This window comes from Rhamphochromis longiceps, linkage group LG3 (assembly GCF_057381845.1).
Source record: "Rhamphochromis longiceps isolate RC_006_pf linkage group LG3, R_longiceps_female_GT1.1, whole genome shotgun sequence".
NCBI classification, from domain to species: Eukaryota; Metazoa; Chordata; class Actinopteri; order Cichliformes; family Cichlidae; genus Rhamphochromis; species Rhamphochromis longiceps.
Window position 1 is genome coordinate 14,057,705 of NC_140559.1, and position 23,548 is coordinate 14,081,252.

At 43.7% G+C, this 23,548-nt stretch overlaps 2 protein-coding genes and 1 long non-coding RNA gene across 9 annotated transcripts in view; 2 read left to right on the top strand and 1 right to left on the bottom strand.

The window, feature by feature from the left end:
• The window catches only part of LOC146673018 (ribonuclease inhibitor-like), a 48,538-nt gene extending 35,390 nt beyond the window's left edge, over window positions 1-13,148 (top strand). For 2 of the 6 annotated variants that reach the window (XM_085401488.1, XM_085401489.1), the window contains exons 12-13: window positions 11,488-11,661; window positions 12,367-13,139. In XM_085401488.1, coding sequence (XP_085257614.1) covers window positions 11,488-11,661; window positions 12,367-12,376 — 184 coding nt within the window. In that variant the 3' untranslated portion in view covers window positions 12,377-13,139. Of the gene's footprint in view, window positions 1-11,487; window positions 11,662-12,366 lie in introns of all 6 variants that reach the window. The other 4 variants (XM_085401493.1, XM_085401492.1, XM_085401490.1 and 1 more) reach the window with 4 other exon arrangements.
• The window catches only part of LOC146673019 (uncharacterized), a 54,200-nt gene extending 33,530 nt beyond the window's left edge, over window positions 1-20,670 (top strand). Inside the window, exons 2-3 of the mRNA XM_085402620.1 lie at window positions 15,793-17,351; window positions 20,666-20,670. Coding sequence (XP_085258746.1) covers window positions 16,121-17,351; window positions 20,666-20,670 — 1,236 coding nt within the window. The 5' untranslated portion in view covers window positions 15,793-16,120. The remainder of the gene's footprint in view (window positions 1-15,792; window positions 17,352-20,665) is intronic.
• LOC146673017 (uncharacterized) overlaps window positions 1-23,548 on the bottom strand; it is a 406,340-nt gene that overhangs the window by 38,762 nt on the left and 344,030 nt on the right. The gene's annotated exons all lie outside the window — the stretch shown is intronic.

The window sequence follows — 23,548 nt, forward strand, 5'->3', positions numbered from 1 at the left end:
AAGTATAAATAGTTTCTGTCTCCTGAATCCAAACTGGAAGCTGGTTCCACAGAAGAGGGGCCTGAAAACTGAAGGCTCTCCCTCCCATTCTACTTTTAAATACTCTAGGAACAAGAAGTAGGCCTGCAGAGCGAGAGCGAAGTGCTCTAATAGGGTGATATGGTACTACAAGGTCATTAAGATAAGATGGGGCCTGATTATTTAAGACATTGTATGTGAGGAGCAGGATTTTAAATTCGTTGAAGGACATATTCTGGTCAAAAATGACTCCAAGGTTCCTCAGTGTTACTGGAGGCCAAGGTAATGCCATCCAGAGTAAGAATCTGGTTAGATACCATATTTCTAAGATTTTCAGGGCCGAGTACAATAACCTCTATGCTGCCCTCACGACACGTGACCCTGTGAGGTTAGACAGCTAGCGAACAAATAGAAGAGGTCTTCCACACAAGGCTTGACTTTCTTGTTTTTATGTAACTAGAACATGAGAAAAAATGAAAATGAATCGCTGGTTAACACACATCTTAATAACAACTTGCCGATTAGCCTAGCTTAACATGTACATTACATCAGCATACAGTTCGCTCCATGTAAACACACATAACGACTGTCTCTACACATGTCAATACTCACAAAGACGAACATTTTCCGAGGTGCGAACGTGTAGAGCACTCTTAGCGTGAACATGAACTAGTCCCTATTTAATAACTGCCGGAACACTTTTTCACGACATCATAAACGAAAGGGTACATCAAAGATAGGTTAGTGAACAGAGCGCTCCCTCGCTCCATTTCCGCACATAGGATACAAAGATCTCTTGTGGCAATGATGTCTCACTCTGAGCTTATTTATCACTCTGCTTATGTGCTCAATCAGCACACACACCAACCGCTGACTTTTGACTCAAGGGCATAACACTCCCCGCTTGATATACACACATTATATCACAATAAACATCAATACAACATATTCAAACATCATCTAGCATTGAAGAATATTCATTCAGTCTCTGCAAGCAAAACAATCTCTGAAACTGGTCTGAGAAACATTTTAACAGTCCCATCTTTTACAGTCCGCACTTCCACTTTTCGGACCTTCTTGTCGCTGCTGGGGAATGTTTTTACTATTAGTCCCATGGGCCATTCGTTCCTGCTGGCTTGGAGGTCCTTTAGCAGGACCACATCTCCTATTTTGACATTAGGTCTAGTCTCTGTCCATTTTGCACGACCTTGTAAGGTGGATAAATACTCTCCCTTCCACCTTTTCCAAAAAGTGTCAGCGAGGAGTTGAACATGTTTCCATTGTTTCCCAAACAGCTGCCCTGATGAGAAGTTCCCAAGTGGGGCGGACACAGCACTCATCTTCTGCGTTAGTAGCACTGCTGGAGTGAGTACTGCAGGACTGTCAGGGTCGGTGGATATGGGAACAAGAGGCCTTGCATTAATAATTGCCATCACCTCGGCCATGAAGGTGCACAACACTTCATGAGTAAGACGTGTTTGTTCAGTTCGTAACAACATTGCATCCAGAATGCGCCTGGCAACGCCTATAAGGCGCTCCCACGAGCCTCCCATATGAGACGCATGAGGGGGATTGAAAGTCCAAACGCACCCTCTCTCTTGCAGGTACTTTCCTACTGCTTTGTTTCCTGAGTTTAGGTCTAATTCCTTACAAGCGCCCACAAAATTCGTGCCTCTGTCCGAGCGCAGAAACTTGGCCGGGCCCCGAATAGAGAAGAGCCTTCTTAATGCATTGATAAAACTATCAGCAGACATAGTCTCTATCAGTTCGATATGCACAGCCCTAGTTGACATGCATGTGAATAACACAGCCCAACGTTTGTTCTGGGAACAACCACCTCTTGTACGACGCGTCACAATAGTCCATGGCCCAAATACATCTAGGCCTACAGTGGTAAAGGGTTGTTCAGGGGTGACTCGGTCTGCAGGCAAGTCTGCCATTTTCTGGATCTGCATTTTGCCTCGCAACTTGCGACATGTGACACACCGATGAATGACAGATGACACAAGCCGCTTCCCTCCAATTATCCAGTACCCAGCACCACGGATAGCTCCTTCAGTTATGTGTCTTCCTTGATGAGCCACTCGTTCATGATAGTGAGTTACAATTAGCATGGCGATGTGGCTGGTAGATGGGATAATCAGAGGGTGCTTTTCATTCTCTGTGAGATCGGCAGCGGAAAGACGTCCACCGACTCGTAAGAGACTGTCTTTGTCCACTACAGGATTGAGCTTTTTGAGTGCATCAAATATGCCACTGACCTTCCTTCCTTCTTTAATGTTTTCAAGCGTCCCTTTGTAAGCTTCTTGTTGGACGGCTCGAATAATGACTGCTTGGGCTCGGGTGAGTTCTTGGACGCTCGGTGTCTCACTGAAACCTTTCCATCCCCTTCGCCCACTTGTCTTTTGTGCAAAGGATGTAACTACATGAATGAGTCTGGCTATGACTCTGCAAAGAGTGATCCAGTTTGAGTACTTTTTGAAACGGTCAGAACCCAACTGTGGCTCTGCTACAGTAGTTTTCATTACTTTTATTTCCGGATGTATCTCTCTGTCTTTTTCAGGTTCGATGAGCGTGAAAGGACCAGTGTGTGGTTCTGTGTGTGGGTCAGAGTACAGAAAGGGTGGACCTGAGAACCAGGTACTGTTCTGCAGGTCTGCTGCTGGAATGAACCGAGTGGCTTGGTCAGCATGATTGTTATCCAACGTTTTCTGCATGGATTGGATGTAGTGATCATTCATTTCTGGTCTCTTTTCCAAAGTCTTTCGAAGAGAGCAGAGGCGTTTTAGGGCTTGTTCTCTGTTGTCAGGGAGCCTCCTCTGTGAGCGAAAGGGTAAAGGTGCAACCCAGCTGTTCTCTTGGTTTTGATAAACTTCATTGTCCATTATTGTCAGGAATGCTCTGTCGTCGATAGACATGGCTTGTTTGTTATCACCCTCAGATCTAACAAACACAGAATGTCCCAAATCGTCTGTGATGCAGGTTGCATTCATAGTGACCCCATAATTCTCTTTAACGTGAATTGTGTTTGGGCAAGGCTCAAAATAGGATGCACGTCCATTATCTAAGGTGTGTGTTTTATAGACATTGACCTCTGACTGACTGTGCGCTTTTCCTAAACACACCTCCCCCACAATAACCCAACCCAGGTCTAGCCTTTGGGCGTATGGTGCATCATTGGGTCCGTTGATTTGCTCACGTACCTTATGGACCCTGATGACGTCCCTTCCAAGGAGTAAAAGGATTGGGGCGTGGTGGTCGACAGGTGGGATGTTATCTGTCACTGGAAGAAGATGTGGGTGATGCTGGGCAATCTCTGGAGAGGGTATTTCAGATCTATTGTCTGGAACAGAGTCACATTCAATTAAAGGGGGTAGCTGGATGTTGACTTCTCCATCCAAGGACTCGAGGAAGAAGTTTACAGCTCTCCTACCTGAGGCTTGTTCTCTGCCAGAGCAAGTCTTTAAGGTGTATGGAGTGGGTTTGGCATTGATTTTGAAAAGGCTGAAAAACTCTGACTTAACCAGTGACCTGTTGGACTGGTCATCTATTACTGCATACATTTTTATAGCTCTCTCTTTTTGGCCTGCAGGATACACTTTGACCAAACTGATCTTAGAACATGAACGTGGGCTATCACCTTGGCCACATACCTCTGTGCACTTCGACTCGACTGAAGGTGAGCTCTCAGTTTGCTCTTCATTGTCGTTGTTTCCTGGTGTAGTACTCTTAGGGGCAAGAGTAGGACCAGGATGCATTGCAGATAAGTGTTTAAGGCTGTCACATTCAATACACTTCACCGTTGCTTTACAGTTTTTCGCAATGTGTTGGACAGACCCACAGCATCTGTAACATATGTGGTGCTCTTTGAGATAGGCTTGTCTTTCTTCAATAGTTTTGTCTCTAAAGAGCTTACACTTTTTGAGTGGATGTGGTTTTTTGTGGATTGGGCACTGGCGATCCGGTTCCTCCATTTTCTTTGGACTGAGATTATTCTGGTCCGGCTCTGCCGTAATGTCCATTTTGTGTGCTGACACAGTAGGTTTGCGACTATATGACCTCAGTTTTTCTGTGGGAGAAGGGACATGGGTGTTGGCCTTGGACATAGCAAAGCTTGGGTCATTCCTCATTTTCGCTTGCCGCTGGACAAATTGTGTGAAAACTGAGAAAGGAGGAAATGACACACTATGAGTCTCCTTGTACTGTGTTCCTACAGTTGTCCACTTTTCCTGTAGGTTGAAGGGAAGTTTTTCCACTATTTGCCTGACTCCTCTAGCTGTGTCCAGGTAAGCAAGTCCTGGGAGCGCGCCATCTTGTTTAGCACACTGAAGCTCCAATAAGATGTCACTAAGTTCCTGCAGCTTAACATTGTCTTTGTTTGTGAGTTTGGGAAAGTCCTCTACCTTTTTTAAGAGTGCGTCCTCAATAGCCTCAGGTGAGCCGTAGCACTCTTCAAGGCGTTGCCAGACCATCTTCGCACCTGCAGCAGGATTGAGGGTGTGTACAGCACGAATGCGCTTAGCCTGTTCGGATGATGTTGGACCCAACCATTTTGTTAGCAAGTCTAATTCCTCTCTTGGAGACAAATTTAGGTCTTTGGTTGCGCTGATGAATGAGGTTTTCCATGCCCAATAGTTTTCAGGTTTGTCATCAAATTGCAAAAGACCTGTGCTAACTAGTTCTTTGCGAATTAGGTATTTTGCAAACTGTTGCATTTCACTTGATTCAGGTACGCAGTTGTTAAGGTTGGGGGTGTGCTTTGTGGAGTTGGACCAGTACGTGTCGACTACACATGTGTTCACTGTTTGCTCCTGTTTCCTTTCTCTATTTACAGGTGGTGTTTTCATCTGAGTGTTGGTTATAAAAGGATTAGTTATTTGTGTACTGTCTTGTGCATCTACTTCATTGCAATTTCCTTTAGGAGGCTGTGCTGAGTCGTGCTGAGTGTCTGGGTAGAGTAACTCACATTGTTGTTGAACATATTCGTTAGTGCGGTGCACTGTACTGATGGGCTCAGCTTCCTCACAAAGTTCTCCGTAGAGCTCCCCGCTCTGAATCTCTGCTTCTTCATAGGCTGAGGCCTCTGCTTCAGCTGCGGCTATTGCTTTTTGGCACTGGAGGACATGTAGATGAGCATCCAGTTCAGCTCTCTGTTTCATTGCATTAGCTTCCTTTTCAGCGAAGGCCAGTTGAGCTCGTGCTGCTTGAGCTTTGGCGTAGGCCCTTGCAGCTGCAGAAGCTGTTGATGAGGATGTCCGTTGAGAACGCCTTGTCGATGTTCTGGATTGCTGCGACTTGGTGTCGAATGGCTGAGACCGTTGCTGCGTTGTAGCTGGTTGAGTGGCAACGTCTGGTTGCTGTTCACCACCGGCTGCTTCGTCTAGCTCTTCAGCAGCGTAGTCTTTTAGGTAATTTCTTCCTGAGCGTAGACTCATGTTGCTTAAAGTAGCTCTGTATGTTTGAACCCGCTGAGTAGGCGTCTTTTCCTTCGTCTTTTTACTATGCTGCCCTCACGACACGTGACCCTGTGAGGTTAGACAGCTAGCGAACAAATAGAAGAGGTCTTCCACACAAGGCTTGACTTTCTTGTTTTTATGTAACTAGAACATGAGAAAAAATGAAAATGAATCGCTGGTTAACACACATCTTAATAACAACTTGCCGATTAGCCTAGCTTAACATGTACATTACATCAGCATACAGTTCGCTCCATGTAAACACACATAACGACTGTCTCTACACATGTCAATACTCACAAAGACGAACATTTTCCGAGGTGCGAACGTGTAGAGCACTCTTAGCGTGAACATGAACTAGTCCCTATTTAATAACTGCCGGAACACTTTTTCACGACATCATAAACGAAAGGGTACATCAAAGATAGGTTAGTGAACAGAGCGCTCCCTCGCTCCATTTCCGCACATAGGATACAAAGATCTCTTGTGGCAATGATGTCTCACTCTGAGCTTATTTATCACTCTGCTTATGTGCTCAATCAGCACACACACCAACCGCTGACTTTTGACTCAAGGGCATAACAACCTCAGTTTTATCTGAACTAAGAAGCAGAAATTTAGCGGCCATCCGGGTCTTTATGTCTTTAAGACATTCATGCAATTTAACTAATTGGTGTGTGTTATCTGGCTTCATGGACAGATAGAGCTAGGTGTCATCTGCATAGCAGTGAAAATGTATGCTATGTCTTCTGATGATACTGCCTAAGGGAAACATGTATAATGTAAACAGAATTGGTCCTAGCACTGAACCCTGTGGAACTCCATAATTAACCTCAGTGTGTGAAGAGGACTCTCCATTTACATGAACAAATTGGAGTCTATTACATAGATATAATACAAACCACTGCAACGTAGTACCTGTAATACCTACAGCATGTTCTAATTGCTCTAATAGGATATTATGGTCAACAGTATCGAATGCTGCACTAAGGTCTAGCAGGACAAGCACAGAGATGAGTCCACTGTCAGAGGCCATAAGAAGATCATTTGTAACCTTCACCAAAGCTGTTTCTGTGCTGTGATGAGCTTTGAAACCTGACTGAAACTCTTCAAATAAACCATTCCTCTGCAGATGATCTGTTAGCTGTTTGACAACTACTCTTTCAAGGATGTTTGATATGAAAGGAAGGTTGGAGATTGGCCTATAATTAGCTAAGACTGCTGGGTCTAGATATGGCTTTTTGAGTAAAGGTTTAACTACAGCCAGCTTGAAGGCCTGTGGTACATAGCCGATTATTAGAGATAGGTTGATCATATTTAAGATTGAAGCATTAATTAATGGCAGGACTTCTTTGAGCAGTTTTGTAGGAATGGGGCCTAAAAGACACGTTGATGGTTTGGAAGAAGTAATTATTGAAGTTAACTCAGAAAGATTGATTGGAGAAAAAGAGTCTAAATTAATACCAATGGTACTAAAAGTAGCTGTAGATAATATTACATCTGTGGGATGATTATTGGTAATTTTTTCTCTAATGATAAAAATTTTATTTGTGAAGAAGTTCACGAAATCATTACTAGTTAACGTTAAAGGGATGGTTGGCTCAACAGAGCTCTGACTTTTTGTCAGCCTGGCTACAGAGCTGAAGAGAAACCTGGGGTTGTTCTTATTTTCTTCAATCAGTGATGAATAGTAAGATGTTCTGGCTTTGCGGAGGGCTTTCTTATAAAGCAGCAAACTATTTCTCCAGGCTAAATGATGATCCTCTAAATTTGTGACACGCCATTTCCTCTCCAGCTTACGAGTCATCTGCTTTAGGGTACGTGTTTGAGAATTATACCACGGAGTCAGGTACTTCTGATTTGAGGCCTTAGTTTTCACAGGAGCTACAGTATCCAGAGTCGTACGTAGTGAGGAGGTAAAGTTATTAACAAGATAATCGACCTCTGTTGGAGTAGCGTTCAGATAGCTGCTCTGCTCTATGTTGGTACAGGGCATTGAAGGTGATAACAGTGGGTGGATTATATTCTTAAACTTACTTACAGCCCTTTCAGAAAGACATCTACTTTGATAAAGTCTACTCTCCACTGCTGTGTAATCGATTATTGTAAATGTAAATGTTATCAGGAAATGATCAGACAGGAGAGGGTTTTCAGGAAATACTGTTAAATGTTCAGTTTCTATGCCATATGTTAAAACAAGATCTAGACTGTGGTTAAAGATTAAAGTTTTGAGAGAAGCCAATTGAGTCTAATAACAGATTAAATGCCATGTTGAGGCTGTCATTTTTAGCATCTATATGAATGTTAAAATCACCCACAATAAATATTTTATCTGAGCTGAGCACTAAATCAGATATAAAGTCTGAGAAATCAGATAGAAACTCTGTGTAAGGCCCAGGTGGACGATAGATGATAAGTAAGACTGGTTTCTGAGTTTTACAGCTGGGGTGGACAAGGCTAAGCATCAGGCTTTCAAATGAATTAAAAGTCTGTCTTGGTCTTTCGTTGATTAATAGGCTGGTGTAGGGCTGTCCGACATAACGATATATATCGGATGGCGATATAAAAACATCTATAGTTTCCTTTTATGCCATCGTTTTTTTCGTGGTGTTGCAAAATAAACTGTTTACGGCAATATTTTTTCATCGTTTTGATGGTCACTGTAGTGGCTATATTAATTTCTTAAAGTTCTCTCCTTCTCTTATATTTAATACAATCACACTATGGACGGACAAGCGACTGTTTTTATACATTGTCGTTAGCAACAACGACGGTAAAAACATCGCGTGTCTGCTTGTTTATTTTCCACATAAACCTTTCACAGTAAAGCTCAAGATCCTGTTGAGACTTTTCAAAATAAACTGAATCACGTGAAAGAGTATGCAGTCTTTACGGATGAGAAGCTAAAAAGAGCCTCCAGGTGCTAAAAAATAAACCTTAGATTCAAACGTTAGAACAGTCTTTTCCCCGCAGCACGCCGTGTAATAAATAATCACAAAGAAAACAGCGGCCGTAACACTTATGTCTAAAAATGTATAATTTCATGCATTGGTTTAAACACTCGAGTCCAGGTACACAACGCCCAGCTGGAAACATTTCACGCAAGTCGAGCTGCCCGGATTCACAGAATTTACAAAAAATTTTTAATTTTTGTGATTTATATCGTTATTGGGACGATAGATGTCTTACATCGGGATATGAGATTTTGGTCATATCGCACAGCCCTAGGCTGGTGTGAAAAATTGCTGCCACACCGCCCCCTCAGCCTGTGCTTCGAGATTTCTGGTAGTTAGAATGACTCGGGGGTGTTGATTCATTTAAACTAACATAATCATCCTGCGTCAACCAGGTTTCTGTAAGATAAGATAAGATAAGATAAGATAACCTTTATTAGTCCCACACGTGGGAAATTTGTTTTGTCACAGCAGGAAGTGGACAGTGCAAAAGTTATGACGCAAAAATTAGAATACAATAAGAATAAATACAGTACACAGCTGTACAGAATAGAATAAAATAATATACTATATACAGTAGAATAAAATAGAATAAAAATATACAATAAGATAAAAATAGAATACGAATGCTATATACAACTGAGTAAAAATACAACGATGCCAGAAAAGATTATTGCACTTAGTGTTATTTCACATGTGTGGATGTGTGTGTTTGTTCAGTTAAAGTCTTTGTTGTGGAGTCTGACAGCAGTGGGGAGGAAAGACCTGCGAAATCTCTCCGTCCCACACCGTGGGTGCCGCAGTCTCCCACTGAAGGAGCTGCTCAGTGCTGTCACAGTCTGCTGCATGGGGTGGGAGACGTTGTCCAACAGGGATGACAGCTTAGCCGCCATTCTCCTGGGGCAGCGTAAATTGATTTGTTGATCAATTATTAAGTCATGTACTAACAGAGACTTGGAGGAGAGAGACCTAATGTTTAACACAATCCAGCCCTCAGTGCTAAGGGGAAGCTGCAGGGAGTGGGTGTGGACCATCCACATGGATTGTAGACTACCTCACCACTAGACCCCAGTATATGAGGCTGGGGGACTGGGTGTCTGAGGTGGTAGTCTGTAGCATGGGGGCCCCACAAGGAACAGTACTTGCCCCTTTCCTCTTCACCCTGTACACCGCGGACTTCAGATATTACACAGACACTTGCCATCTCCAGAAGTTCTCAGGCCATTGTGAGTCGGTTGTCGGAGGGAAACAAACTGGAATACAGGGGGGTCATCAATGCCTTTGTCAGCTGGTGTGAACCATCTTGGCGTCAATGCTAGCAACATGAAGGAACTGGTGGTTGACTTTACACCAGTGAACATCCAGGGTTTGGACATTGAAACTGTCAGGTCCGACGGTGCCCCGACCGGCGACCTGTGTGTGTATGTGTGTTTGTTCTCCCGCTCTGTTTTTGTCTCCGTTGTAGTTGTTACGCGGTTGCGTAGCAACGGGAGATGTCCGACCCGGAAGTGCCGCCACTCTGAGCGGTTCCACCTGCAACTGATTCCTCGCCAGCTGCTGCCAATCATCCACCATTGTAACAGAGCTATTTAATGGTGTGGCTGAGTGACAGACAGCGCTGGAGTATTCCACCAAGCCTGGCTACGAGTGAGACGGAGATACGAGAGGAGAGACGTCACTGTTCACGAAAGTCGTGTGGACACACGAGGGGAGCACGGAAGGGATTTTGCACTGTGGATTACTTTGGATTGGCTTCACTGTAAATAAAGACACTGTTCAACCTTAACGAGCGGACCGCGTCTGGGTTCTCTTACTCACCACCCCCTAACAGAAACGGTGGAGGAGTACAAATACCTGGGTGTTTACCTCAGTAACAAACTGGATTGGTCCATGAATGCAAATACACTTTATAAAAAGGGTCTAAGTTGTCTTCATCTGCTACGGTGGCTGAGATCCTTTGGGGTGAACAGGACTCTTCTAAAGACGTTTAATGACACTGGTGGCATCTGCTGCCTTTTATGGTGCTGGAGTGGTAGAATGGCAGAGAGGGACAGGGGGAAATTAATAAAATGGTCAAGAGGGCCAGCTCTGTCCTGGAATTTCCTCTGAAGTTCATTGAGCAGGTTGGGTAGGAGAGGATGTTGTCCAAGTGGCTCAGGGGGTTGGGAAGCGCATCTGTATGTATGAATGTGAGAGTGAATGAATAGTGGCATTGTAAAGCGCTTTGGGTGCATTGAAAAGCGCTATATAAATCCAATCCATTATTATTATAAGCTAACATTCATCATGGACAATGCCTCTCCATCCCCTGCATGAGACTGTAATGAGCACTGAGCAGCTTGTTCAGTGGTCATCGTTTACACCCACAGACGACCGCTGAACGGTCATCTTTTACACTACCGCAGGTCATTCTTACCAGCAGCTGTCAGACTCTATAACACAGTTTAACATGGTTATCTTACTAATCACCTGTTTAATTGACATATCTTGTGTTTTTTAATTGCTTCTTATTTGCAGCTTGTGTGTACACTGTATATTTCATTAGGATCATTCACGACCCACCCCCACACACTTATGTACATATCTCTGTACACTTTTTTATCTGTTCGAATTTAGGTTTATTTATGTAGGACTACTTTGTGTCTTTTTTTATATTCCTCTTGCTATAAGAGCCATGTAACACCCAAATTTCTCATTCATGGGATTAAAAAGGTTTATTCTATTCTGTTCTATGGTATTCTATTCTATCTATTCTATGTAGAAGCTCCCCTAATAGAGTCACAACACATGTCCAATACTTTGTCTGTATGGAACAAATAATTCAAGGAACAGAGATTTAAATCACCAAAATCAAACTGGCTGCATCGGGGCATATAGTCTGAAAAATCTGCACAGTTTCCTGTTTGAAGCTGCTTCCTGTTGGCTTAAGCAGTTTGAGTTTCCATTTTCTAAACTTTTACATTCTCAACCTTCTTCAGCTCTGAACAGATGATGAAACACTGAATGATTTCAAGAACACACTTTGTCTAATAAACTTACATCTTTCATTCTTTATACAGATTGTTGAGCTGTGGTTTGTCAAAGATCAGCTGTGATTATCTGGCAGCAGCACTGAAGTCCAACCCCTCCCATCTGAGAATGATAGACCTGGCTGAAAATAATATGCAGTATCCAGATGTTAAGCAGCTGTGTGATCTTGAGGAGAGTCCAGACTACAGACTGGAGACTCTGAGGTCAGTACAGTGTTGGAGTGAGTGGGTGGTGCTGTCAGCAGTGTTGTACTAAACACAATCAATATGAAACAAAGATCAAGTGTTTCCTGTAAAGCTGCAGCTTCTCAGTGAAGCTGTTAGAAGAGAACGGTAACAGGCTTCAGAATTGGACACAAACACTTCCTGTTTCTACCTTTTTTGCGAGCTGTATGGTTACCATAGTAATGGCTCACATGCTCTCATCAAACACGGTCAGCAGCCAATCAGCTCTCTCAACAAAGTAGCGTGCAGACCAATGACTGCAATTATTTCCAAGTTTCAAGCAGTCTCCATCAAAAGGACAAAGGTCACTCATTTGAGGATGACAATGTTCACATTTTGGACAGAGAAGACAGATGGTTTTACAGAGGAGTGAAAGAAACCATCTATGTCCGCTGTGAACGATCTTTGAACGGATGAGGTGGCTTACGACACCAACTGTAATCTGGTTTTGAGATCCCTTCCCAGACTCCTTAACACCCACTCACATCCTGGGCCTTTTGACCTCAATAAATCACTTGATGGGGTGGGGCTAGGTTGCACAATTAGTTCACCCAAAACCCACACCTGTCACTGAAGTCCCTGCTGCTCTTTATACTGGATGTGCTGCATCACTGACTGACAGCTGATGAAGAGTCTCTGGAAACACTCGTTTATCTCCTCTGCTCTTCCTTCTTCTCTCTGCAGGTGGAGGTGATGAGGGTAAACAGGACAATGTGCGTGCTGAGAGAGGAGGAGCTGTGTCCTGATGATCCAGAGAGGTTGAAGCAGCAGCAGCTTGTGTGTAGAGACGCTCTGACTGGGCCATGTTACTTTGAGATGGAGTGGAGAGGAGAGCTTCATCCAGCAGTGACTGACAGATGCATGAAAAGATGACTGTCAGTACTGCAGAGTGAACTGCTCTGAGAACAGCTCCACTGTCAGACACAATGTAGAGTCCAGCATCAGCCCTGTGTGTCCCTCTGGATCTGACAGAGGATCATCAGTGTATCTGGACTGCTCTGCTGCTCTGTCCTTCTACAGTCTCTTCACAGTCTCTGTCTGACACTGGCTTCAGACCCTCCTGGATCAAATTCACCTGGAAAGGCTTTCCATTATGAATAATAAACATAATGTTTTTATAAGATAAATATCATGTTTTCATGTATGTGTGCAGTTTGAGCCTCAGTGGATGAATCCGTGCTTAATCATCATCATTTATTTATACAGCACTTTAAAAACAAAACTGGCAGACCAAAGTGCTGTACAATACAAATATGGATATAGTAATAAGATAGCAGAAACCAGACAAAGCAATCAAATTAATAAAAAAAACGTTAGTTATCCACAGAGTTAAAAGCCAGGGAATAAAAATAGGTCTTTAATAAAGACTAAAAAACTGGCACTGATGTAGCCTGTCTAACATGGAGAGGAAGGTTATTCCAAAGCATCGGCGCTGCAACAGAGTCTCCTGTAAGTTTCAGCCGTGACTTTGGAACCGAAAGCCAGACAAATAAACAGGTGCCAGACCATTTAGAGATTTAAAAACCAATAAAAGGACTTTAAAGCGGATTCTAAATTCAATTGGAAGCCAGTGTAGAGAGGCCAAAGTCGGAGTGATCAAATTTCCTTCTCCCAGTTAAAAATCGTGCCACAGCATTTTGCACTAGTTGCAAGCGTGACAAAGTGCCCTGCCCAACCCCTATTAAAGAGAATTGCAATTATCGAAATGTGATTTGGGCCAAATAAAATGGCTTCTGTCTTCCGATCATTAAAATTTAAAAAGTGTTTTGCCATCCATGCTTTAACATCAGTAAGGCAGTCAAGTAGAGGTTGACCTGGGAGACTATCAGAATGACGTTTGGATACCTCCCCATGTCAATCACTGCTTGACTGTCTTAGCGATATTAAATTATGGATGGCAAAAAATTTTTTTAATTTTAATGATCGCAAAACGAAAGCAATTTTATATGGCCCGCATCGCTCTACTGATTCTCCAGATGTTGATTTTGGTGATTTGACCTCCCAACTGAAAAGTTCAATCACTAATCTTGGTGTTAAACTTGATTCTGCGCTTACTTTTGAAGGTCATGTAAATGGAGTGATAAAATTAGCTTTTTATCACCTCAGACGTCTATCGAAGGTTAAGCCTTTCCTTTCCAAACCCAATTTGGAAACTCTTATTCATGCTTTTATCACCTCACGTCTGGACTATTGTAATTCCCTTTTAATAGGGGTCGGGTCAGGCACCTTGTCACGCGTGCAGTAAGTGCAAAATGAGGCGGCACGATTTTTAACCGGTAGTAGGAAATTCGATCACATCACTTCCTTGCACTGGCTTACCATTGAAATTTAAAGTCCTTTTATTGGTTTTTAAATCTTTAAATGGTCTGGCTCCTGTCTACTTATCTGATTTGCTGAAGCCACATGTTCCTCCTCGCTCGCTCCGTTCAGCTGAACAGCTGTTGCTGTTGGTCCCTAAGTCGCAGCTGAAATGCAGAGGAGACAGAGCGTTTTCAATTGCGGCTCCGATGCTCTGGAATAACCTTCCCCTCCAAATTAGACAAGCGTCATCAATGCAGGTTATTAAGTCCAGATTGAAAACCTATTTTTATTCCCTGGCTTTTAACTCTGAAGGAAACTGACACCTTTATTATTATTATTTTTTTTTATGATTTTATGGTATTTTTAATTTGTTAGTTGTTTTGATCTGTGTTGTTCAGCACTTGTAGGCCAAAAATGAATACATATCATTTCATTCAATTCATGCAAAGGTTATTTGCATGACGCACAAACAGACACAATTGGAAAATTACAAATGTATTGTGCATGAAACGAATTCAAACGTGTTGCAGATGTGTGTGTCACAAGCAGTAGCGGTTTTTGATACGGGCGACACAGGCGGTTGCCTGCGGCGGCATCACGGACATTGGCAAAAGAATAAAAAATAATTTTTTTTTTTGCTCGTAGTCATGCTGCCTCGACGTTATCCAGCGCATATTGGGAATGGCATAGGCACCAATCGGTTTTCTATCGCCCATTAGCTGGGAGTAAGGGCACCCTCGTTTGCGAGGTGCGCCTGCCGCTTGGGTCACAGGTAGGAGAGGGCGGGGTGGCGGGGGATTCTCTGGCTGGCTGGAGCAGTATCTAATAACCAACTCGCAAAGTAAAACAAAATAAAAACAAAACAACAAACTCAAAAACACCAGACATTATGATACAGACTTATAATTTGCACCGATGTTTTTTCGAAATTCTATACGTGAAAAGTGAGCGCGAAATCTGAAAACAAAAAGAAGATGCATATTCTCTGTCATATGAGCCTGCATGAATAAACTTTCTGAATCATTTATCATCTGCAACTGAAAATAGTTGTGGATGATTACTATACCTTTCTAATGTGACGTTGTCCCTGCTCTCTTTCGCTCTCTCTCCCTCTTGCTCTGTTCTTGTGCTACTGCGACTGTAACTACCGCCCCTCCCCCCTCTTCCCAACGCAAGCACAAGGCTTGCCTGCGGTGTGAAGCGGAAAAAAAGTGCGAGAGAGAGGGTGAGAGAAAAAAAAACCCCACGGCTCGCGTTGTTTATATCAAAGAAACGGCTCTAAGAGCCATTTCGTTCGCGACCGACCCATCACTAGTGCACACAAAGTAAACTGCACACTTTAGTTGTGAAGCAAAAACGCTGAAATCGGAGACATAAAACCTACAAGGGGAACAATCATCGGCGGGGTGTTAACTGTTTGCTGTTTTCGTGATCGCGTCACGCATGACAATATCACCAGGTAAACTCGCGACATTTTAAAACATTTTGTTGTTCAACAGCAGCATGACTGACGGAGTTTGTTTGAGAAAACCTCACAAGTGTCACAGATAACACATTTTTTTTTGCTGGTTTGTCAGTAGCAGCTCCTGAAAAGCAAGTCTGCCACACATCTGTTCGACCAAATCCAGTTAATCTGTGACGCCAGTTAACCTGGAACACCGGCAGCAGCCAATTAGCGTCAGCTGCTAGCCCCACAAACAGTCAATTAAAAGTTCAAACTCACCAATTCCGTTCTGTTCAGTGCACGACAACACTACGGCTCAGGCTCAAAGTAATCGGTGTCTAAGTCGCATAAGGTTATAATTAGAGATGGCACGATACCACTTTTTTATGTCCGATACCGATATCATAAATTTGGATATCTGCCGATACCGATATGAATCCGATATAGTGTTTTTTAATCAACAAAACTGTTTTTTAAAATATCTTGCTGCATTTTGCAAGTCTGCAAGTTCATACTCAAGTTTAAAACAACAACTACACTAAAGCTATTCTGTTATGCGCATGCGCATGCGCCAACCAGGTGCAGCCTGTTACAGTCGCTCCTGCTTTTCTCTTAGTTTAGCTCTTTTTTCTTACGTATTCTTTTTTTTTTTCTGACTTGTATTTTCCTCCGTTTTCTATCTCTTACTCAATCATGTGGATTGAGAGAGTTTTTGTTCTTCTGGTGGCCGTGGAACTGTTACTTTTATCATGGAACGGGACCGCGGCACATCTCCTACACGCACGGACTGTTTACTCCAGAGATCAGCTGATCGCCCTGATGCCGGCCGGCTCGCTGGCCAGGCCCGCAGAAGTACCAGCTGAAATTTGGAGGAAAACACATCGGGGATGCAGAGGTCAAGGACAGAAGAGAAGAAAAAAGGTGACGGTGAGACAGCGGAGGCTCGAAGCGAGGAGGAGGTTTAAACCGTGTCTGCCGTCTATCGTGATGGGAAATGTGCGATCGTTGGCAATTAAAATCGACGAGCTCTCAGCACTGGTACGGAGTCAGAGGGAATACCGAGAGTGTAGCCTGATGTGTTTCACTGAATCATGGCTGCACCAGGACATTCCCGATGAGAATGCTTCCATGGAAGGCTTCCACACTGTTCGGGCGGACAGGGACAGCATCGCTAGCGGTAAGCGTAAAGGAGGTGGGCTTGCTGTTTTAGTTAACAACCGGTGGTGTAACCCTGCCAACATAACAATCAAAGAAAGGATTTGTTGCCCGGACACTGAACTGTGTGCTGTTGGACTCAGGCCGTATTATTTACCCAGGGAATTCTCTCACGTCATCTTGGTGGCTGTCTATGTTCCCCCCTCTGCTAACCCCACAGCTGCATGTGACACTATCCACTCTGCCATAGCTCGGCTACAGACTCAGCACCCGAGTGCCTTTATTGTGATCTCGGGTGACTTCAACCATGTATCACTGGACAATACACTACCAACATTCAAACAATATGTGGACTGTCCCACCAGGGGAGAGAAAACTTTAGACTTACTGTATGCTAACGTCAAGGATGCATACAGCTCCTCCTCCCTCCCCCCACTTGGTAGGTCAGATCATAACCTGATTCACCTCACCCCCCGCTATGTGCCAATTGTGAGGAGGGAACCTGTGACCACCAGGACTGTTAGGAGGTGGTCAGAGGAGGCAATAGCGGAACTACAGGGCTGTTTCGAGGTGACCGACTGGGAAACACTCTGTGAGCCTCACGCCGAGGACATCAATGGGCTTACTGAGTGTATCACAGGCTACATAACTTTCTGCACCGACTCCATTGTTCCAGCTCAGACTGTTCATTGTTACCCAAATAACAAGCCGTGGGTGACTAAGGACATCAAAGCCCTCCTCAACAACAAGAAGAGGGCTTTCAGAGGGGGCAACAAAGAGGAGGGGAGGAAGATCCAGGTGTTACTAAAGGACAAGATCAGAGAGAGGCTAAGGACAATTACAGGAGGAAGCTGGAGTGGAAACTCCAGCAGAACAGCATGAGAGAGGTGTGGAGGGGCATGAAGACCATCACTGGATTCAGGCCAACCAACAGCAGGGGAGCTGAGGGAGGTGAGAATAGAGCCGACGAGTTGAATCTGTTTTTCAATAGATTCGACACCACAGTGTCTGCTCCCACCCCCACAACCTCACCTGCAGTCAGCCTGGAATCCAGAGCCACACCACTGTGCCAGCCTCTCTCTTCACATGTTGCCTCCTGTGAGATTCCTGACACCCCTCCCCCACCCATCACCTTCACTCAATACCAGGTTGAGATGCAAATGAGGAGACTTCACTCAGGCAAGTCTGCTGGACCAGACGGAGTGAGTCCCCTTGTCCTCAAGACCTGTGCCCCCCAGCTGTGTGGAGTCTTTCATAAACTGTTTATGCTGAGTCTGAGTCTGCAGAGGGTCCCGGTGATGTGGAAGACATCATGCCTCGTCCCTGTACCAAAGACGCCTCGTCCCAGTGGCCCCCAGGATTATAGGCCCGTGGCACTGACCTCCCACATCATGAAGACCCTGGAAAGGCTCATCCTGGACCAGCTGCACCCCATAGTAAGACCACATCTGGATCCCCTTCAGTTCGCTTATCAGCCTCGTCTCGGAACAGAGGACGCCATCATCTACCTGCTCAATCGTGTCTACACCCATCTGGACCAGCCGGCGAGCACTGTGAGGGTCATGTTTTTTGACTTTTCCAGTGCTTTCAACACCATCAGGCCGACCCTCCTGGGTGATAAGTTAGCAGCGATGCAGGTGGATGCTTCTCTGGTGTCCTGGATTGTTGATTACCTGACAGGAAGACCACAATATGTACGTCTCCCACAGTGTGTGTCTGACAAGGTGATTAGCAACACAGGGGCACCACAGGGGACTGTCCTCTCCCCCTTCCTCTTCACCCTCTACACCACAGACTTCAGCCACTGCACAGAGACCTGCCATCTTCAGAAGTTTTCTGATGACTCTGCGGTGGTTGGATGCATCAGCAGGGATGATGAGACAGAGTACCGGGCTGTGGTCGACTCCTTTGTCACGTGGTGTGAGCAGAATCATCTGCAGCTCAACGTGGCAAAGACCAAGGAACTGATCGTGGACTTCAGGAAGACCAGGAAACACTTGACCCCTGTTTCAATCCAGGGGGTCAGTGTTGACATTGTGGAGGACTATAAATACCTTGGAGTACACATTGACAATAAACTGGACTGGGCTAAAAACACCACAGCACTTTACAGGAAGGGCCAGAGTCGTCTCTATTTTTTGAGGCGACTGAGGTCCTTCAACATCTGCCAGAAAATGCTGAGGATTTTCTATGAGTCTGTTGTGGCCAGTGCGATCCTCTATGCTGTTGCATGCTGGGGGAGCAGGCTGAGGGTCGCAGATGCCAACAGACTTAATAAACTGATCCGTAAGGCCAGCAATGTTGTGGGGATGGAGCTGGACTCCCTCAAGGTGGTGTCGGAGAGGCGGATGCTGTCCAAGATAAAGACAATGTTGGATAACACCTCCCACCCACTCCATGACATGTTGGTCAGTCACAGGAGCTCGTTCAGTGAGAGACCGAGATTACCGAAAAGCACCACTGAACGACACAGGAAATCATTCCTGCCTGTGGCCATCTCCCTGTACAACGCATCCACTTAACACACTGTTTGCTGCTACAGCTACACATGTTTCTTTTCCAAATATTTATTTATAAGTGACTTATGTATGTATGTATGTATGTATGTATGTATGTATATATATGTATATATTGTACTATTCTTAGTTAGCGTATTGTCTGTCTTGTCTTAATGTTGGTTTAAAATGGAGCACTGTAACAAAAAATAATTTCCCCCAGGGATCAATAAAGTATTCTGATTCTGATTCTGATTCTGATTATACCTGTATGCAAACAAAATATTTCATAGTTCAGCAATACTGATCAATCTAATAAACTTAAACCTACACCATCCTCCCTATTCTGGTATTTTAAAGAGTACTTAGCGTAAATATTAAGCAACCTAACTAATAGGGTTCCAACTCCCAGCAACAACAAAAATAAATAAATAAAAAATAGGGAACCACCCCTCACGCTCCACCTCATGATGCTTAATCGACGTAATCAACCTTAATTTGATGCAGTGTGAAAAAAAATGCACAAAAATCAATTATTTTTCAAGAAATATTAAATAGATTCAACATCTTTCTTCAACAAAATTGCAGACTGCACAGATGGTACCTTCCCAAAGGAAAAAGTACTATAGCTTACTAGGGTATATATATTAGACTTAATAGTCACTATATACAGTAATTGACTTCTATTCATTTTACATCAAATTAAAACTTTGGGTGTCAGATAATTATTTATTAAAAGCTAGACATTTTAAATGAGAATAAGAAAGAAAAGTATGTCTTTGTGCCCCCTTTTCCAGTTAATGCCCTATCGGCCCCCCTGGCTAAACTTTGCTAGATCTGCCCCTGCACAGTTACCAGCGTCAGCTACGTAGAAAAAGATCCTGGTGTAGAAAGTAATATTTAAATAAATTCTAACAACAGCTTAAGCTTAAACGTGCTGCTGTTGTTCAGCCGCTGGTTTCCTCTTTCTGGTGCAAAGTGGGCCAAAAACAAACAAGAGAATCAGAATCAGAAAGGGTTTTATTGCCAAATGTTGAGCAGGTTTACAACATTAGGAAATTGCTGCGGTGCTTCAGTGCAAACATACTGTCATAGAAAATAAGAATAAGAATTAAAAGTGCTAAGTAGATGGATATATACATGATATATACATGAGTGCAGGTGGTGATCAGTGACAAACATGGAATGATGCAGTGAACACAGCGTATGTTCATGTGCCAGGGGTGGGAACAGTCATATGGTTATTGTTCATGTGTCCAACAGCAGAGGGGAAGAAACTGTTCTTATGGCGAGAGGTTCTGGTGCGAATGGACCGGAGCCTCCTGCCTGAGGGGAGCAGGTCAAACAGACTGTGTCCAGGGTGAGAAGGGTCAGCTGAGATCCGAGCTGCACGCCCCAGTGTCCTGGAGGTGTACAGGTCCTGCAGAGATGGGAGTCTGCAGCCAATCACCTTCTCAGCAGAGCGCACAACACGCTGCAGTCTCTGTTTGTCCCTGATAGTGGCTCCAGCGTACCACACGGTGATGGAGGAGGTGAGGATGGACTCGATGATTGCAGTGTAGAATTGCATCATTGTCCGTGTTTGCAGGTTGAATTTCTTCAGCTGCCTCAGGAAGTACATCCTCTGCTGGGCTTTCTTAATGACGGAGGTGATGGTGGGCTCCCACTTCAGGTCCTGGGTGATGGTGGTACCCAGGAAGCGGAATGAGTCCACAGAGGTGATGGGGGTGTCAGTCAGGATGATGGGGGGGAGTGGAGCTGTGTGCTTCCTGAAGTCCACAATAATCTCCACTGTCTTCTGGGCATTCAGCACCAGGTTGTTGTGGCTGCACCAGGACACCAGACGTTCAACCTCCCTCCTGTAGGCAGACTCATCCCCGTCCGAGATGAGCCCAATAACGGTGGTGTCATCTGCAAACTTGATTAGCTTGACAGACTGGTGGGTGGAGGTGCAGCAGTTGGTGTACAGGGAGAAGAGCAGAGGAGAAAGAACACAGCCCTGAGGGGAGCCGGTGCTGATGGTCCGGGAGTCCGAGACATTCTTTCCCAGCCTCACATGCTGCTTCCTGTCCGTCAGGAAGTCAGTGATCCACCGGCAGATGGGATCAGGCACATTCATCTGGGAAAGCTTGCCTTGGAGATGGTCTGGAAGGATGGTGTTGAAGGCAGAGCTGAAGCCAGCAAGTACCAACGACCGGATTTGGTGTGTGGTAGTAACAGATAATGCACATTCTTTTTTTAATTATTTGAATATATAAATACACAAACACACATATGCTTTCAATTGTGTAATTTGTATGATTTAGGTAGCTCTGTTTTGGGAAGGTCAGTTAAAGCTAGAAATGTTTTTTGTTTTTCGAAGTTCATACATGCTTCGGAGTTTGTACGTGCTCTTTGATGCTTGTATGTGCTTTGGAGTTTGTACATGCTTTGTCTCTAGGGCCACTATATATATTTATATGTAAACATATAAATAAAACCACTTTATTTTACGTTAGTAATTTCTTTTGTGCATAAGTTTATATTGTTGTTGATAATAAATCAATTAAAGCAACAAAACAACCTGAGGAGCCAGTTGGGAGCCGAAAGAGCCGGCTCTTTTTACTGAGCCGAGCCGAAAAAGCTGGTTCTCTAAAAAGAGCTGGAATTCCCATCACTACAGTAGATGTCTTCTGAAAGCGCTGTAACTAAGTTTAAGAATATAATCCACCCACTGTTATCATCTTCAATGCCCTGTACCAACACAGAGAAGAGCAGCTATCTGAACGCTACCCCAACAGAGGTCGATTATCTTGTTAATAATTTCACCTCCTCACTACGTACGACTCTGGATACTGTAGCTCCTGTGAAAACTAAGGTCTCAAATCAGAAGTACCCGACTCCGTGGTATAATTCTCAAACACGTACCCTAAAGCAGATGACTAGTAATCTGGAGAGGAAATGGCGTGTCACAAATCTAGAGGATCATCATTTAGCCTGGAGAAATAGTTTGCTGCTTTATAAGAAAGCCCTCCGCAAAGCCAGAACATCTTACTATTCATCACTGATTGAAGAAAATAAGAACAACCCCAGGTTTCTCTTCAGCTCTGTAGCCAGGCTGACAAACAGTCAGAGCTCTGTTGAGCCAACCATCCCTTTAACGTTAACTAGTAATGACTTCGTGAACTTCTTCACAAATAAAATTTTTATCATTAGAGAAAAAATTACCAATAATCATCCCACAGATGTAATATTATCTACAGCTACTCTTACTACCATTGGTATTAAGTTAGACTCTTTTTCTCCAATTGATCTTACTGAGTTAACTTCAATAATTACTTCCTCCAAACCATCAGCGTGTCTTTTAGACACCATTCCTACAAAACTGCTCAAAGAAGTCCTGCCATTAATTAATTCTTCGATCTTAAATATGATCAACCTATCTCTAATAATCGGCTATGTACCACAGGCCTTCAAGCTGGCTGTAGTTAAACCTTTACTCAAACAGCATCTCTAGACCCAGCAGTCTTAGCTAATTATAGGCCAATCTCCAACCTTCCTTTCATATCAAAAATCCTTGAAAGAGTAGTTGTCAAACAGCTAACAGATCATCTGCAGAGGAATGGTTTATTTGAAGAGTTTCAGTCAGGTTTCAGAGCTCAGCACAGCACAGAAACAGCTTTAGTGAAGGTTACAAATGATCTTCTTATGGCCTCTGACAGTGGACTCATCTCTGTGCTTGTCATGCTAGACCTTAGTGCAGCATTCGATACTGTTGACCATAATATCCTATTAGAGCGATTAGAACATGCTGTAGGTACTACAGGTGCTGCGCTGCAGTGGTTTGTATCATATCTATCTAATAGACTCCAATTTTTTTGTGTAAATGGAGAGTCCTCTTCATACACTGAGGTTAATTATGGAGTTCCACAGGGTTCAGTGCTAGGACCAATTCTGTTTACATTATCCTTCCCTTAGGCAGCACCATTATAAGACATAGCATACATTTACACTGCTATGCAGTTAAACTGCAGGAATGCCTTAAAAACATGAAGACCTGGATGGCCGCTAACCTTTTGCTTCTTAATTCAGATAAAACGGAGGTTATTGTATTCGGCCCTGAAAACCGTATGGATATGTCCTTCAGTGCTAATATTAAACAAATATGTAAGACTGTTTTCTTCCATTTGCGCAACATCTCTAAAATTAGAGACATAATGTCTCAAAGTGATACTGAAAAACTAGTTCATGCATTTATTACTTCTAGGCTGGAATACTGTAAGTCGTTGTTATTTATATATTATTATTTATATACCTAAAAACTCACTGAAAAGCCTTCAGCTAATCGAAAATGCTGCAGCAAGAGTCCTGACAGGGACTAGAAAGAGAGAGCATATTTCTCCTGTTTTGGCTTCCCTTCATTGGCTTCCTGTTAAATCCAGAATTGAATTCAAAATCCTGCTCCTCACATACAAGGTCTTAAATAATCAGG